The sequence below is a fragment of the Cyprinodon tularosa genome, unplaced genomic scaffold, assembly GCF_016077235.1.
Source record: "Cyprinodon tularosa strain WSP-4 unplaced genomic scaffold, ASM1607723v1 ctg324, whole genome shotgun sequence".
Lineage (NCBI taxonomy): Eukaryota > Metazoa > Chordata > Actinopteri > Cyprinodontiformes > Cyprinodontidae > Cyprinodon > Cyprinodon tularosa.
The window spans coordinates 709,988-728,798 of record NW_024039035.1 but is presented as its reverse complement, the minus strand read 5'-3'; the positions used below and the strand labels follow the sequence as shown (position 1 = coordinate 728,798).

Genomic DNA, 18,811 nt, shown 5'->3' with positions numbered 1-18,811 from the left:
TATATATATATATATATATATATATATATGTATATATATATATATATATATATATATATATATATATAAATAATATAATATAAAAAAAAAATATATATATATATATATATATATATATATATATATATATATATATATATATATATATATATATATATATATATATTTGGGGGGAATGCAGTTATTCAATCATTGATTTAGGTGAACTTAACTGATGGGTTGCATTTTTTAGGAAAACCTACATTAAAAGCTGACTGAAGCTGTAATGCTGTAATATAGTGGACACTTTTGTGTCTTTGCATTTTGTAAAAAAAAAAAAAAAAGGATTAATATGTTTTTTGGATGTTAAAATACGAAATTCAGAACAATTTCACCGTTGCATCTATAATTTGTTTAACAAATATTTTTCATTTGTTTGTTTGTTTGTTTTTTCGTTCAGACAAGAGAAAGAAAAAAAACAGAGCCGCTGTACCTTTAAGAGCATCTCTCAGCATCCTCCTCCTGTGTCAGGGACGCGCACACACGACGTACACGTACAGCAGCCCAACATTACAGAGAACAGACTACAATCAAGCCTTACCAAACCAGATCAGCATTTTAATATACAGAAAAAAAGAAAACATCTTACAGATACAAACTGTCATCCTATTTTCCCACTTAGACATTAATGCATCTGCTTCAGCGGTCGCCATAGCGGTCCAAGCGATCAATTTCCTTCCCCTCTGCATCAAAGACTGACCTGTGCTGCAAGATGGCTGAGCTGAATTTGGGGAAGGGTCTGACGGCTGGAAAAGTGGCCAGCAACGTTCAAAAAAAGCTGACCAGAGCCCAGGAAAAGGTAAGATGTGCTCCGCCAACTAACCAGTGTTAAAAGATACAGAGGACGGCTCGGCCTGTTCAGCGCTGCTGCCGCATCCTCCGCTGAGGCGCAGTGTCGCATCACGACATCAAAATTGGACCAAAAATTATCTTTTTAAAGATATTCATATAAAGTATATCCTGTCATTCGATATTCGTATAATAGGACATGTTAATTAAATAAAATTGTCCTCAGTAGACCCACTTCTGTAATAAAAAATATATATATATCTAAATATCTAAATGTGCGCATTTGTCTAATTTAAGCTCCCCTCTTTTACAATATAATTAATTCCAGCATTAAACAGTAGTGCATTCTGCAGTAACATATAGCAGGCCTGTGCCTTTAATTGCATGCACGTTGCACGAAATGACTGCGAGGTGGCGCTGTTTGTTAAACAGAGGACATGTCTAAATAAGAGCAGAATTATTGATATAATATCTGTAAAGATGATAGTATAGTGTCTTGTTTAATGTAAGTGCACGTTCATTGTGTTTCTTCCTGCTTTTATTGTTATTTTCAATGCCTTACAGATAAATTCTATTTTTGGGGGAATTTGATGTGGTAGAACAACTATCATTTATGGTTAACCATGAAATTAAAAGAAAAAAAATGGTATTCTGATTAAATATGGTGTAAAAAATTTTCAAACATATTAAGATCACATTACTATATTAGATTAAATACAACCACATTTTAAATAAAAAAAATTATTTGAATACATTTGTATGACACAGCTGCCGATCTAAGAAATGATCAAAGTCCAATCAGACTGTATTTTCAACACGTTTCACTGGAAGTGCAAAACTGGTAGAAAGAAACAAGATATACGGCTGTAATTTTAGCAGAAAGTAGTTTTGCAAGTATTAAGCTATAGGACAAAATGGCCTAAACATCTTTAAGATCTTTCTATTTATTTTAAAACAAACATCCATATTTTAAATGGTCCTTACTACAGTCAATGCTATAATAAATTGTCTAGTAACATAAAATCCATTTAAATTGCAATTTGGATTGTAGTTGTTGCATGGCATAATAATAAAAGGAAAGTGGACAGTAGATATAGATATGCATTGTGAATAGTTTTGCAGTTATAAGAGGAGGGTATTAGATCTTAATTATGTCTGTTTACTGCTGCAATTAACATTACTGTTTCTTCTCAGACACTCTCAAACAAGATTACATACACAATACACACTCCTTATGACAACCATAAGAACCCTAGCCCATTTCGTATACTGTTTCACCACAAGCTGCACTATATGTAAATGCGACATGTTACCTATCCATGTGCATATATTTGTTCCAAAGGGAGTTTTAATTTGCTTCAAAGTTTTAACAATGTTTAATAGTATTTTGCTTTTCTTTGCATTTGAGGTGTGTTTGGATATTTCTGTATTTCAAAATTTTAAGGGTTTCCTATAAGGATATAAATGTTTCTATTTCTGCAAAACTTTATTGATTTTTTTCTGTGTTTATGTATCTCATCTTTAGCACGATTTGTCAATGAAATTTCATTATGTCCTCGTGAGGACAACGATTCTTAATTTTGATCTTGATTACTAATTTCTTTGGCAAAAGGTTCTGCAGAAGCTTGGTAAAGCAGATGAGACCAAAGATGCTGCCTTTGAGGAGTGGGTCATCAACTTCAACAAGCAATACGTGAGCCTATTTGCATGAACCTTGTTATTTGTGTAACTTCTTAAAAAAATCAGTTTGATATTCAGTAATTTGCTGTAAGACATAGTTTAACTAACTATTGGAATATGTTAAACATCATCCTCAGACCGAAGGGAGCAAACTCCAAAGGGACCTAAGAGCATACCTTGAGGCAGTTAGAGGTACGTTCATACTCCTTTAAGCCACAGATATATGAGTATCATATCGAAAAAAAGTCCCCACTTCCACTGACGTTCTGATGTTAATACATATGTTTTAGCCATGCACGAGTCCTCCAAGAACCTACAAGCATGTCTAGGCGACATGTACGAGCCTGAGTGGTATGGCAAGGATGAAGTTGAATCCATTCTGGAGGTTAGAAAGGCTTTTTTTTGCATCTAATATCACAATAACTGTTTATAAGTGGGTATTAGCGGGTTAAGGACCAATAGCTTTTCACTAAGAGGTCAGTGTGTAATGTATATGACTCTGACTAATGTAAAGATTCTCTGACCCAGTTCCCATGTTAGAGGGTGAAAAGGAGCACATAGAGTTAGTCAAAGTCAGGGAAACAAGACTACACTGAAAAACAGGCCAAGCTTCAACATCAACACGGAAAGGTGTTGATGGCAGCAGCATAGTTTATATTTATCTCCAGGATGGTGGTCAAGGCCAAACAGGAACGGATCAGATGAAGCTACTATGATGAGAAAAAAGAAATGTGGTTGAAACATCTTAAATGGGCCAAATTTTTGTCTTTGTTTTCGACAAACATGGGCAAGTTTTTTGTTTTTAATTAGACCAAAGAGCGACAGTCTTAAAAAAATCCAAAAATATGATGCAAATTAGGACTGGGCAATTAATTGCAATTTTCAAATCACACAGGCGTTCAGTTTTTATCTTATTATATTACATTTGATAAGAGTAAAAGAATAAATTACTCCCTCTGGCCCCTTAGGTGGCAGTGATACACTTACGTATGGTGTGCTGCCACACAGAAGGGATGGGGAGTTGCCACTTGCACGCAGATCCATGTATAATAGTAGAAGTTAAAACTTTTTATTGCAAAGGTTACAGCAAAGTCCTGCAACAATGGACCCCAGGAGGTTTCAAGGTAATTAAAAAACTGAATCCCCTGAGTGAAACATTACATGGTTGTACTTAGAGCAAATGAATGTTACAGTAAAATTACAATTGACATATTAGTTTTAAATATCACAAGTTTGATTTTTGGCAAAATCATTCAACCCCAATGTCCATGGACATCAAGTGTACTGTATGAAGAGCACCTTTTGGGGAAACCTGAAGTAGAACAGAACTTTAACTAGAAAACATCATTTAGGATAGTATGATTAAATTCTTGCATCTGTAAAAAAAATATATATATATGCACATTAGATAATTCTGTATTGTTCATAAAAATGATGAAATGATGAAAAAGAAAATACAAGAAATAGCATCATGCTCTCGTTACAAGACTGACCCATGTAAACAGTGAACAGGAAGAAGAATTTATGGATAATTTAAAGCCTATTATAATAGTTGTTATTTTGAAATTTTTTTAGTGCTTTTGTTACATTTTTAAATTGTATAAAATAGTAAAGAAAAAAAATGAATATAGATTGTAGCTACATACCTTTTGTAATTTTGCCTGACTATGCATGTTCATCTATCCCACAGGACTGTGATGTGCTCTGGACTGATTACCACCAAAAGTTGGTTGATCATGCTCTCATCTCTATGGATACCTACCTGGGTCAGTTCCCTGATATTAAGGTAAGCTGTGGGATCAGGACCTAAACCCAGGAAAGGAAGCATTAGTTGCTGATCCTCTGACACACTAGATGCTAACCATAAACGTATAATTTGATCTGAATGTTTTTTATAAACTCTGCATATTCTAGATAAAGTTATGAGTTTTTTACTTAACTAAGACCAGGGGAAAAATAAATATTGTGCATATTAAGGAAAGAGTTTACAGACCAATTCTAACTGTAGTCTCTTGATTTCTTTCTTTCAGGCCCGCATTGCAAAGAGAGACAGGAAGCTGGTGGATTACGACAGCGCAAGACATAACTATGCTGCTACACATAAGACAAAGAAAAAAGATGGGGGCATTAAGATTACAAAGGTACAACAAATAGAAGGTATTTATGTTTTTTTAAATTAATAATGTACTAATATGCAAATTTGTATTCTCTTTTTCAGCCGTCCACCTTGCTAGAAAGGGCCACCCCAGGTTGGGCTCAGGGTATCTTGTCTGCACACAATCTTGCTCAGACAAGTCTCTCCAAGAGCCAGGTATCCTCTACTATGTATGGGCTATGATGTTCCCAGACATAGAACTATTTGTTCTAGTATCACAGACTTTAGTTGAAAGAGCCCTTACACTAATATCAGAGTTATATCAGACAATCACATATGCCTTACTTGATTTAACAATGAAAATATAACAAATAATCGATAAATTCATTGAATAATATTGAGTGTTCATTATTTTCTGTCTACATTATTGAGGAAGAACAAAGAAACATGAAATTTCCAGCCACCAGGATAACGGTGATAGTTTATGTCCTTGTAGGTGGCATTCCCATGCTCTCATTCCACACTGTTTGCCAGCTGGTTGCTCATGCTAATTCTGACCTTAGTTTAGTATTACTTTGTCTTTGGCGCTCAGACCTCAGTAGGAAACATAGCGCTTAACTTTGATAGATATGAACAGGAGCAAAGAATAGGGCTGTTTCTCCGCAGGCCTGAAAGTGGTGGTGGAGTGGAGATATATGAAGTTGGTCAGTCTGTAGACTGCTGGTTAGCGAGACAGTATGCTAAGCTTTATGGGGAGATCCAGTGGATTGCATGAGCTGATACTAGAGCTTCACTCAGGGACCTGGAAGATGGAAGTCCAGCTTGGATAACACAGGTTGAGAGAACCTGTCCATGATGAGCAAGCATGAAGCGACAGTGGAGAGAAAAAAACTCCCCGTTGGGAAAAAACATCTGGCAGAACCAGCCTCAACATGGCGGTCTTATGCCGGACCGGTTAAGATGAGGCAGGGAACGCAGTAAGATTCCACGAGGAGTGACACACTGATAAAGCTTTAGCTACAATGGTGGAGGAGGGGCTGGAGGTGGGCTGAAACGGTGTCATCTGAATGAAGTGAGAGAGCGCATCCACCGCCCGCACACAGGAGCAGACAGGTGCATATCGGAGGCCTTTTAAGATGAACTTTGGATGCTGATTGGCTTTCGTGGAGGTGTAGTTCAAAGCTGATTAGCTGTGTCGCAGGTGGATGAAGGAAAGCAATGAGTTTCTTCTGTTGAACTTCCATTTAGGCTCCATTTCTCAGCTCTATTAAGGAGTTACTAGGATTGGCAATTGGTATTACATGACTTTAACATACTATTCTTATTGCTGCAGAATCCTTTTGTGTCGTCATTGGCATCATAACCAAAAGTAAATATTTATATATTTTGGACCTGTCAAACTTTATAAAATAATAAAAAAAAATTTTTGTTAAAAAAATTCTTGTTTATTCCGGTCCACTCTAATTGGTTTGTAGGTGTATTATTTTTTTGAGAAAATTATTCGTTTTTATGAAAAGTTGTTGCCATGACCTTTAATGCTCCCTTAGGTAAAGCACTTCTTGTTATTGATATTTCCAGGCTTACATGATACAGTATGCAATTAAAAGACACTAAGACAGTGTCACTTCACCTTCTGTCATCTCTGTTCACTAGCATTCTCTAAACAGCTTAATTAAATAAAAAAATAATAATAATAATAAATAATAAAATAATAAAAAAAGAAATAATTTGGATTTAGGAATGTTGCACTTATTTGAGTGTAATATCCATGACTTCAATTAACTTTTTTTGAAAAATTGTGTGCCTTGTAATAGCATTCATAGTGCTGAATTTTTTCTCCTTGGATTCTGTTAGAGCCAATAAATTTAAAATGTTGAATGGGGATTTTGCCATTGTTGGTGTTACTGTTGTCTTGCATAAGGAAAGTTCTGGGTTTGCATGGATAGATTGTATGTGGCAGACCAAGAAATGAAAAAAAAAGCCTGCATATGTAAGTAGGCCCCTCTGTGAATACTTGGTATAGCAATATCTGCAAATGAAAGTACATGTCAAGTATTAATGTGGTTTCTTGTGCAATTCCCCACTTGAAAAGGATAGTCCTCTACATTCCAACTGGATTTCACTCAATGAACAGCCATTTGATAGTCATTTCATTATTTATTTATTGAAAATTGGCAGTAGGCAGTGGGCAGGTGAAAAACCTCAAAAAGAGAAGGTAACACAAAACAATTAGTCATTTAAGATAATACAAAATTGTATCCATCATTAATTTAAGCATTTTAGCCCTTTTTAAATAAAATATTTCCCACCATGTTCTAAAATAAACAAACATATATTTTTTAAATACATCAACAATTTAAAGTAACTTATTTTTTTTTTTATTTCTTAGCCAAATTAAGTTGATCAATTTTAGCCAAATGAATTAAATCTTAAATTTTAGCCAATAAATTAAACAGTATATTTTTTTAGCTCATTTAAATATTTTAGCAAACTATAGTTTTTAACTTCTACATTTTCAAAAGTTTTTAATGTTATCCTATACAAATTAAGAAAACAAAATGTACTTCTACAAACAAATGCAACTTTTAAACCATCTTTTCTTTAAATCAATTTGTTAACATACCAACATAAACATTTCCACAAATAATAATAATCAACAGCAGTCCAACCACAGTCTGTATTAACCTTAATAAAGTTCTTTGATTTGAAAGTCCAGCCAGAGAATCAAGGGCATTAAGAGTCTTACCGGTTGTCTTTCAGAGTTTTTGTAGAAGGACTTGTTTGCACAGTCACAATGGAGCTGAATTTTGGCTGTCTCCAAACATGAGCTGCTTACATTTCTGCCATGCAGCAGTTCTTGGTCCTTTTCTTTAGAGGTCCCTGGCACGCCCAAATTGCTGGGAGATTAGTTCCACCTGGTGCCTCCCTGCTGATGGGAGGGGAGGAGGGGCTACCCGGCAGCTTGACAGAACACCTCCCACTCGATTTCTCCACGGAAACGATGGAGAGATCGCAGCATCAGCAACTGCAAACTGACGGTCAAGACCTTCTCCAGTCGGAGGCTTGTTCCTCAACTGGCAGCAGAACAACTAGGCGTCGGACATCTCTATGCAGGACTGTGGTTTGGGCAGTTTCTTTCAGGACTCTTGATGGTTGGCTCAACGTGGGTCCTGTTGCAGAAAGATTGGAGCTTTGAACTACTTTAACGTGTACATCCCGAACAATGCCTTTAGCATCAGGGTTGACACTCACGACCCGTCCCAACTTGAATTGACCTCTTACTGCATTTTGGTCACATAACCAAACAATATCTCCGACTGAGACATTTCGACTTGAGGTGTGCCATTTGCTTCTCACGAATAAGTTTGGGCCGGCGAGCTGGCTCCAAGACCTCCAGAACTTGTTGACTTGGTGTTGCATTTCTCTGAGTCTTTTGTAAGGGTAGCTTGCGAAGTCAAACGTTCTGATGTCACCACTTGAAGAGGCACGACCCAGGAGAAGTGTGTTGGGTGACACATACTGAACACAGTCCTCACAGCTCTGCACCCGAGCATCTATTGGCCGTTCATTGGCGAGGTTTGCAGCAAGCTGCAGAGTTGTCTGAAGCTCGCTGTAGCTGAGGCCTGTGTTGTTACCCAGGCTCTTGAGTGCCTTCTTGACGATGCGGACAGCAGCCTCAGCAGCCCCATTGCGATGAGGGGAGTCAGCTGGATGAATTGTCCAATCCCACTCGGTACCTTTCTGAGCAGACATCTCCTCTATTGCAGCTTTATCTTGAGAATCCAGGAACTGGTACAACTCTTTAAGGACAGGTTTGGCGCCGATAAAGTTTGTCCCTGGATCGGACCAGATCTTCCTTGGGTGCCCTCTAATTGCAGTAAATCGTTGATATGCCATTAAGAAGCTTTCTGTGGACATTGTGTTGACCAGGTCCACGTGAATTGCTCTGCTGGCCATACAGCTGAAAACGACACCCCACACCTTCATTGAGACTCGTTTCTTTATGTCATCTTTGACAAGGTAAGGTCCAAATAGATCAACTGTGGTGAACTCAAATGGAGCTGCTGGGCTGCTTCTTTCAGGAGGCAGGTCACCCATTACTTGTTGGCATCTCTTTGCCTTGGACTTTTTGCAGAAAAGGCAGTGTTCCACTACTTTCTGGGCAATTCTCCGTCCTTGGATGACCCAAGCTTTCTTTCTCATTTTTAGCAGGGTAGCAGCCACACCTTCATGACCCTCATTGTGTGCCTCTTGTGCCAACAAAGTGGAGACCCATGCATTGGAGGGTAGGAGGGGAACTGCCATGGCATCTTCCTTGAAGCCATGAATTCTCCCACCACAGACTAGTAATCCTGTCTCTGGCTCTCTGTACACAACCAAACGGTCTGTTGTGGTAGCTGGGAAGGTCATTCCCGCTTGAGCAGCAAGGAAGATGTCTCTGAGTGCATCCTGACGTTCTATGGCAGTGATGACTCCTTCAGTTGGAACCGCCTCCCACTTTAGGGTTGTCACGGACTTGCTTGCTGGTAAAAAAATTTTAGCAGCTCTCCAGACAATGGCAACGGTCTTGACTAGGCTTTTTAGGCTACTGAAGCGTCTTCCATCCAGTAAGTTTTGGACAGCTGTACCAGCGGGAGGTCTTCGCTAAGGACTTTGTCTATTTCTTTTTACTTGGGCTCTGGTGAGTGCTGCAACGAACGACTTCTTTTGCATTTTGCTAATGCTTTCTCGAGCAGCTTCAGACACATCCCTTGCTGACATAACTGGCCACTCTTTCTCGGGGAGGCAGAGAAACTTTGGCCCTTGCTGCCACTCTGAATTGACATCAAGGTCTGTTGGCCCAGCTCCTCGAGTGATGATGTCAGCTATGTTGTATGATCCAGGGATCCACCACCAGTCCTCTAGCCTTGTGTTACTTTGAATCTCTCCGATCCTATTAGCGAAGAAAGTCTGAAACCCGTAGCTCTCACGCTGGATAGCTCCAAGAACTGTCTGACTGTCCAATAAATGGAACCACTGCTTGATTTTGATCTGGCTGTGTTGTTCAAAGTACTTCTTCAGGCGGCTTGCAAAGACAGCACCACAAAGCTCCGCTTTGACTGCGTCCCCCTTGTGGTCTAGGGGCGTTAGCTTGGCTTTTGACTCCACTAGTCGAACTATTGTTTGTTCTTGACAGTTCCATTGTAGGTAGAGGACAGCACCGTAAGAGCTTTCACTACCATCTGAAAAGGTGACTGCGATTGGATCTGATGCTGCATCTGGTGGAGTGAGGGCTCTTGGAAACTTGATTTTACTTAACTGGACAAACTCCTCAAAAAGATAAACTGCATCTCTGCGGAGCTCATCAGACAAGGCAAGGTCCCATGTATCTTTGACAATATTGCACTTTGGTTTTGCCTCTTGGAATGCTCTTCGGACCAAGATGGCCCCTTTTTGTTTTGCTGGTGTGGTCAGGCCTATTGGGTCGTACAAACCAGCAACTTGACTTAGCAAATCACGTCTTGTCAGATGATTTGGTGTCCTAGCTCGAACTTCTTCCAGCAACAGATCTTGGCCAAGCCTCATTTTCTTTTTTCGTCTGGAGAAGTTGACTCTCACCATGACATGCAACTTGTCCTCATCCACAATGTAGCCGAGACCAAGTGCCTTGTTATCTTCTTCCTTCAGTTGATTTGGCAGGACAACAATGTTTGGTGAGGCCTCTTCTTTCTGTCCTTTACTTTGCCCAGAAAAGACCCATGGCTTTAAAGCGAACCCTCCTGCCGCTAGGATCAGCTCCACGTTATTGGTGATGACCTCAAGTCTTTTACGGCAGTTGTGGGATGTCAAGATGTCGTCGACATAACTGTGTTCATGTAGTACCTGGCGCTCGTCCTTTAGGTGACTGAACTGAGGCAGGTTCGCTGTCTCTCTCATGGCGAGTTGTGCTATGCACCCTGCTGGCTTGTCACCAATATTCACTCTTGTAATTGCGTACTGTTCAAGCTCCTCATCCTCCGAATCACGCCACAAGAATCGGTGCAGATGGACTTCTTTTTCCTCAAGCCAGACAGAATTGTACATTTTCCTGATGTCTCCTAAGGCAGCAAAGGAGCCTTGGCGAAATTTGAGGAGGACAGCCCGGATTGGATTGAGGACGTCTGGACCTTTCATCAGGAGATCGTTTAGACTCTGGCCTTGGTATTTTTGACTGCTGTTCCAGACGAGTCTCACTGGAGTTGTAACTGAGTGGGGGTTAGGGGCAATGAGATGACTTATGTACCAAACAGGTCCCTTCCAGGTAAGTAGATCCTCCTCAGTCAACTTTTTTGCAGCCCGGCAGTCAACCATCTCGTGCACTTGAGCACTATAGGCCTTTTTCCATTGTGGGTTTTTTGCTAGTTGTCTCTCAGTTCTGAGAAAGGTTGCCTCCACTGCTTTTATATTGTTTGGCAATGTCGATGGATCTATGAGCCATGGGTATCTTGCATGCCAGTGAGTCCTATTACTGTGTTTGTCTGCACCAGCATATGTCAGGACACTCTTCACCACCTCTAACTCTCTTTCTTCAGCCAAGGTCATTTCTTTGCCTCCGGGCTGGCAATTGCCGCAGCGGCAGCCTCCACATCTTGGGATGCAGGCAGCGCCGATGCTATCCCACCTCCACCACTCAAGAAACTCGCGAGCGGCGGCCACGGAGCACGAATGCTTGACAGCAGGTAAGACACAGACATGTTCTTTATACATCACCGCAGCTGTTCTCATGGACCTGGCAAAGTGCGTTCTGGACTGGTGCGCTGTAATGGTGGCCCTTTCAAACAGACCAGGGTGTGTCCCGGCAACTGTTTTTTCACAATGGTCCATCCCATAATACAAGATCTCCAACAGTACGTATCTTCTGTGGGACAAGCCGCCCTTCCTTGTGGCTTATTAAAAGCTGTATTTCCTTCGGCCTCTCCAGTTCTTTGAGAGGGACGTCTGGAAAAAACTTTTGGAGTCTTTTGGCTGTCACATGTTTGTGGATGTCCGCAATGCTGTCCAAGCCATAACAGAGGAGTTGGTGGGATTTGAAGTTGCCCTTTTTTGTACGGACCCGGATCTTTAGGAGGTATCGTTTTGTTGTAACTTGTACTTTCATTCCTCCCACACCATGGACGACAAGGGTTATAGCTTCACTTCTAAGATTCAATCGATCAGCTGCATCATGAGTTATGTAGTTTGTATCCGATGCTAGATCGATTAGTGTCCCAACTTTTTGTCCTGCATTGGCTGTGACTCTTAATATCATCATGATGACAGGCCATTCCATTAATCCATTTTCTAACAGAAGACCAGGCTGATTAGACATGAGAAAGGTTCTGGCCACACTGTTGCAAAAGACATGACGGCACTTTTCTGCAAGTTCAGGTGACAGGCTCTTAATGAAATCTTCTTGGGCTTGGGTGTAACGTCCTCCCACTGTGCTGTCTTTGGGTCTTTGGGCAACATTTCCCCTGGACACTTCAGCTCTTGCACAGAGGTAATAATGGTGTTCAGCATTAGTGCGTTGTTCCCTGCAGTCTGGCCTTTTGCACAGGAACTCTGGTTTACAGTATTCACTGTCATGGTGAATCTCCAGACATTTTTTGCATGCACCCAGTTTTTTGACAGCATCTCTCCTCTCTGATAGTTTGAGCGTGCGAAACTTTTGGCAGAAGTATAATCTTCTCTTGTGCTTCACATCACCACAGACCACACATCCTTGAGCCTGATTGCTTGGTTGAGTGGAGGTTCTAGTCCGGGCTAGCCGTGGTTCAGATTTTGGTTTTGACTCCTCCTCCTTCAACTGGTCCAGCTTTTCATAGATGGCTTCTTGACTTTGTAGGAATGCCAAGAGGTAGTCAAAACGTTTGTCTTCTTCGGCTTCATCATCTTTGCCGGATACATGGAGAAGCCACTCCTTTTTTAGGCCATCTGGGAGTTTACCCTCTATTGTTCTTGTTACGAGAGGGTTTTTTATGGCGCCGGTCTTACCAAGCTCACTCAGGTCAATTAGAGCCTTCTCTACTGATTGTATGAGCTCAACAATCTTCCTGGGCTGCTGGCCTTTAACAGCTGGGAGTCTCTGGAGCTCCTCCACTATTTCAAGGGCAATTGTGGTTTTATTTCCAAAGCGGTTCTCTAGGACCCGGAAAATTTCTTCAGCTGTTGTGTGAGATGTAAGACGAAGGTCCCGTATGGTCCTTTCATCTAAACTGTCAAGTAGCTGGAATTTTTTTATTTCTTTGGATCCAGTGGGTTCTCCCTGCATCTGGAGCGCTTCCCAATCCTTTTTCCACCGGTGAAACTCTCGTCGGATACCAGTAAACTTTGGGAGGGCAGCCGGCTTTAGTTTAATGGCAGGTGCCGCTGAATAACTGAATGAAGCAGTGCTTAATCTGCTGGGCTCTTCTCTGGCCTGTGCTTCTATAAAGTCTGCTTTTCTTAAAGTCAGTCTTGGTAATATGGTTTCAAGGCCTTTAATACGACTCTGGAACTGTTTTTGCTCTGCAAGAGGGGCCCAGCACTTCCAATGTCTGTGCATCGCCTTCGCTGACTTCACAAGTTTGTCCAGTTGTCCTATCATGAAGTCATAAGCTTCTGTGTTTTTACTTGGGTCCACAGTTCCCACATGATCTGCTTGATCCTCAGCATTTGTAATTGCCTGTGTTAGTTCATATTCCCCATAGTTTGCCCACAATGTCTTTTGTAGGAGGTCTTTTAACTCTTGCAGTTTTCTCTCACACTCCGTGGCTGTTTTGTCCAAGTCAGACCTTTGGTGCTCACTTAAGGCCTCTTTATCTGCATTTTCTGCAGTATATTGTCCCTCAACATCATCATTGGCCTCAAGAACTCTGCCAGCTTCTGCTGTGAGCTTTACAAAACTGTCTCTGAGCTCCTCCTCAGACATCACTGTGTGCATTCGTAGCACATTATTGGCCAGACGGGAAAATTGACGCTTTGCTGATGTTCTCGTGGCCTTAAATTGCTCCAGCATTACTGAATCAGCCATTTTTGTCCAGCAGCAGGGCAGGAAACAGTCTCTGAATATGCTGGTCACTTTACTTGGTCCTCCAGTCTTTATAAGACGGTTTTTCACTGTCAAGTATTAATGTGGTTTCTTGTGCAATTCCCCACTTGAAAAGGATAGTCCTCTACATTCCAACTGGATTTCACTCAATGAACAGCCATTTGATAGTCATTTCATTATTTATTTATTGAAAATTGGCAGTAGGCAGTGGGCAGGTGAAAAACCTCAAAAAGAGAAGGTAACACAAAACAATTAGTCATTTAAGATAATACAAAATTGTATCCATCATTAATTTAAGCATTTTAGCCCTTTTAAATAAAATATTTCCCACCATGTTCTAAAATAAACAAACATATATTTTTTAAATACATCAACAATTTAAAGTAACTTATTTTTTTTTTTTTTTTCTTAGCCAAATTAAGTTGATCAATTTTAGCCAAATGAATTAAATCTTAAATTTTAGCCAATAAATTAAACAGTATATTTTTTTAGCTCATTTAAATATTTTAGCAAACTATAGTTTTTAACTTCTACATTTTCAAAAGTTTTTAATGTTATCCTATACAAATTAAGAAAACAAAATGTACTTCTACAAACAAATGCAACTTTTAAACCATCTTTTCTTTAAATCAATTTGTTAACATACCAACATAAACATTTCCACAAATAATAATAATCAACAGCAGTCCAACCACAGTCTGTATTAACCTTAATAAAGTTCTTTGATTTGAAAGTCCAGCCAGAGAATCAAGGGCATTAAGAGTCTTACCGGTTGTCTTTCAGAGTTTTTGTAGAAGGACTTGTTTGCACAGTCACAATGGAGCTGAATTTTGGCTGTCTCCAAACATGAGCTGCTTACATTTCTGCCATGCAGCAGTTCTTGGTCCTTTTCTTTAGAGGTCCCTGGCACGCCCAAATTGCTGGGAGATTAGTTCCACCTGGTGCCTCCCTGCTGATGGGAGGGGAGGAGGGGCTACCCGGCAGCTTGACAGAACAGTACAAGATGTTTGGTTTATGTCTAAACCAGCTTTCTACATCATAAAATTGAAATTGCACAAATCTTCACATTTTCTTTGCAAATTAGCTCAGACTAAGGAAAAGTAGATGGAGAGTAGTAGTAAAGAAGTTATAATAAATCTGAATTAATTACACTCTTGACTTTAATTGGGTCATATTGTTAAAATGTATCAAATTAATGTATTATCTTTCATGAATATATGTTGGTTTCTGTAGAATTTAAACATTTGGTTTTTCAGAATAATTGTCAAAAACTGTTTAAGTGATAATAATGCTTTTATAAAGTACTGCAGTTTGCATTCTCACCTGTAGTACATTTCATACCATGATGTAGTTAATAATGACATCTTTAAAAAAGTGTTTTTCTCAAAGTTCTGCTGTGAAAAGCACAACTGGGTATTCCCACTTTTAAAGTAACGTCCAATGAATGATTTTTAATCAACATATCCATAATTATTGCCACTGCCAGCTGCTTATTCAATATTGTGAAAAGGAACAATGCCAAGAACAAACAACACAACAGAGAAAACATTTGGTAAGAAAATACAAATTGAAAACTAGAGAGCTTTCACTAGGATTGATGTAGAATCGGTGATAAACAATACCTCTGCTAGTACAGTTTAGACAACAAAGTGTGAGTGTTCAGTTTGTTTTGGTAATTTTGCATCCATTGTGTGTGATTCAGGCAGAAGAAGAATTGGAAAGAGCCCAGAAGGTTTTTGAGGAGATTAATCTGGACTTGCAAGAAGAGTTGCCTTCACTCTGGAACAGGTGTATATGTTTTTCTCATTTTTGTTCCTGATTAAATGCATTTATCTTTTCAGAGGCATTTTTTACTTTATAAAAAAAAAGCTATTGTCACCAACATTGGATTTGCTAGTCCAATCAGTATTTTTTTTTCTTCTCTGTTTTCTCTAGTCGTGTTGGATTTTATGTTAGCACTTTCCAGAGTTTGGCGGGCTTTGAAGAAAAGTTTCACAAGGAAATCAGTCGGGTAAGACCCTTCCATAGATTTCCAGTACGGGGAGGGCTTAGTGCAAACACCCCACTCTTTATGATTAGACATACAGAAGGTGACAGAAAAATGCAACAACAGCCTCAATGAAAGCAGCATTATGATTGTGTTATGCGTGCTGCAGAAGGCTTTAGAATTATGAAATGCTTTTTGTATTTGATGTAATATCTTACACCACATCTTTCATATATTTTTTCAGTTGGATCAGGATTTGCATGATGTGTTGGTGAAATTGGAGGATACAGACCCAACCAGGTTCGTTGCTTATTGAGCAAATAAAGTTCCTCATGTTTTCACTAAACCTCTTCAATTTTAATGGGCTTTATGAACAACTGTCATGAAAAGAAAGAAAACCAACTATCAGTTCCTTACATGTGTGGCTCTATTTGATGAAAAATTAACTGGTTTTACAAAAGTGTAACATTCCAATCCCAAGAAACATTGTCACAACGAAGAAATAATCAATCATTCTCAAATTGCTCAGTTTTTTTGTATAAACATTTTTACCAGAAATGCTTAAATGTGGAGATTAGTTAAATATGAAGATATGAGTATTTGCAAATCATCTTCTAAATAAATAAATAAAATGACCATTTGCATGTTACTATGACTTTTATTTGGGGTTCTTAATCGTCAATTTTTAAAAAACTCAGGCGCTATGGTCATTTTTATCCCGTAGAATAACTAACTGTTTTTTGCTGTAAAATCTATGTTTCTTAAGGGTTTAAAAAATCTTATGAAAATATTTGAAAAACCCTAACTTTATTTTGTTTGATAAATACATCATTTTTTTAGTAGCTATACCAGTTTTTGCTAAATTTATTTGAAGTTTACCATTATGTTATCTTGTCATAATAATACATTGTACTTAGGTTAGAACATAATTCATGTAAATATCAACACTTGGCGATATGTTATATTGGTGTCTATTTGAATCAAAATATAAGTCATATTTTGGTCTAATGATAGAAAAAAAAATCATAGAATCAAATAAATACATCAAGGACTACAAAGATAGTAAAAGCAAACAATAACTCAGAACCTCCCTCCTTAAACTCCTCTTTCAGAAGAACAGGTCACCTTGGTGCAGCATCTTCGGGACCAGGGAGGAGGTAACTGGCAACAACTGTAGGAACAGCGGTGACACAATGCTTGTTTGTGTTTGTAAACTGATCTGTCCGTACAGCTGGTGTATGTCTGTCAGTCTACAGATGTGGGTACAATAGTATCAAGGGAAGCACTGCTTGATTTTGCAAGTTATTTCACTGAATTGATGTCTGATCTAAGATATATATGTTTGAAACTGAATCTTAAAAGGAGCAGAGCAAAACATGTTTGAATTTATAAAAATGTTTCCATAGAGTATGCAGACATTTACCATTAATTGAAAGGCATTTTTTGCTCTTTTCCAAAAGCCCTGTCTTAGTCATTTTTGTTTGTCTGTTGAATTATTTATTTTTTATAAATAGACAGGTATAACATGTTGATATTTGCATTCACCACAGCAGGCGGTCCAGGAAAGTACATCCTCTCTTGAACCGGCCCAATCCCCTCAACCATCATACACACACACCCACACGCAAACCTACTGTATAAGTGTACATGATTGATCAACACTATACTGAACCTTCCGGTTAAACTTACTGTTTTATTTAGAACAATCTTGGACGACCATTTCACAATGTTGCTTGTTGCAGCAGTGATGTGTCAGTATATGACTGGTCCTTTATTTCCAAACCCTTGAAGTTTGCGTTCAGTACTTTAAGGATTTTTTTCTGTAACAATGAATGTATCTCACAAAGCTCACATATCAGGATTTACTAGAGGCAGCAATCTGCTTGCATGGTAGAAGATGGATGGGGAGCACCAATGCCCACTTTACTTGCATGACAGCTTTTACAGTAACAGTTTCTGCTTGGACTCTTGTAGAGCATGCAGTGTAACCTTCCTTAATTTGAATGTTGAACTCTGTTCTGTTATTTCTTTCTTCTTTTTTGGTATCAGTCTGCTTTTATAATATCTATATTCCCTCTTTTTAAGCTTTGTTTTCTCTGTGTCCTCTCTTGTTCATTCAGTGATAGAGAGGAATCTAACCACACTCTCAGACCGGGAGGACCGCCTCCAATCCCCAAATCTCCCTCCAAGGTAGAATCAGTTCGGGTGCTTTTTCTCAAAGTTTAAAGAGTTGGGTCTTAAATTCTTTATCTATACCTTGTAATATTGCAGTGTTTAAAGTTAAAATGATATATACACCCAGAAAAATATAGTAATAACAACCTCGAGTTTGAGTTAATTAACTTATTGTGTGGTTTACTAACTGAGGAGGAGTAAGTAGACAGAAATGTTATTTGAGTTCAGTAGCTTAGACACTTAATAAACTAACACCTTATAGAGGTATTTAAAAGTTCCCAGTCAAACTATGCTTAATCTGCTTGTAATTTACCAAAATTCAACTAAATTCAATTCAGTTTATTTATATAGCGTCAATTCACAACACAAGTCAACTCAAGGCACTTTACAGTTCAACCAGATCATACAGTCAAATTGATTTAAAGTTGATTGCATCGACTCATTTACTCAAATGCAATCCCTCACAATAAGCATGCTTTTAGTGACAGTGGAGAGGAAAAACTCCCTTTTAACAGGAAGAAACCTCCAGCAGAACCAGGCTCATTGTGAGCGGCCATCTGCCGAGGCCGACCACAAAGCATAATGAACATTTATGACAAGACTTAGCTGTACTCAACTATCAGTACCTTGAGTTCTCCCAACAACTTTCATCAGAGTACCCTACATCATACTGTATGAGTGAATCATCGAGTTGGTGTGCAGGTCTCAGTTTTATTCAATTCATAATTATATATATATACATTTTTTTTTTACTTATGACAATAAAAATACACTCCAGAAATGAAATTTTTGTCATAACTACATCTCAAACTTTGTCCATTTGGCCCTGAAGGCCTTTCACACTAATGCCATTTACGGTGGAAAGAATAATAATAATATGCCTTCAGATGGCAGCTGGAATCAAATACTATTCATCGTTCTGCTCAGAAAAAAAAAGACTGTTCACGCTAAAGCTATGTATGCTATCCAACTTGGAAATTTTCTGTAAAAAATACGATTACCGTATTTTCACGACTAT

The 18,811-nt window shown here is 38.8% G+C and overlaps 1 protein-coding gene across 5 annotated transcripts in view; it reads left to right on the top strand.

The window, feature by feature from the left end:
* Positions 1-490: 490 nt before the first annotated feature.
* Positions 491-18,811, top strand: part of LOC119788724 (myc box-dependent-interacting protein 1) — a 31,931-nt gene continuing 13,610 nt past the window's right edge. For 2 of the 5 annotated variants that reach the window (XM_038293322.1, XM_038293323.1), the window contains exons 1-12: positions 492-838; positions 2,441-2,521; positions 2,646-2,700; positions 2,799-2,893; positions 4,199-4,294; positions 4,539-4,649; positions 4,727-4,819; positions 15,334-15,419; positions 15,567-15,642; positions 15,863-15,918; positions 16,731-16,775; positions 17,739-17,808. In XM_038293322.1, coding sequence (XP_038149250.1) covers positions 752-838; positions 2,441-2,521; positions 2,646-2,700; positions 2,799-2,893; positions 4,199-4,294; positions 4,539-4,649; positions 4,727-4,819; positions 15,334-15,419; positions 15,567-15,642; positions 15,863-15,918; positions 16,731-16,775; positions 17,739-17,808 — 951 coding nt within the window. In that variant the 5' untranslated portion in view covers positions 492-751. Of the gene's footprint in view, positions 839-2,440; positions 2,522-2,645; positions 2,701-2,798; positions 2,894-4,198; positions 4,295-4,538; positions 4,650-4,726; positions 4,820-15,333; positions 15,420-15,566; positions 15,643-15,862; positions 15,919-16,730; positions 16,776-17,738; positions 17,809-18,811 lie in introns of all 5 variants that reach the window. The other 3 variants (XM_038293319.1, XM_038293324.1, XM_038293321.1) reach the window with 3 other exon arrangements.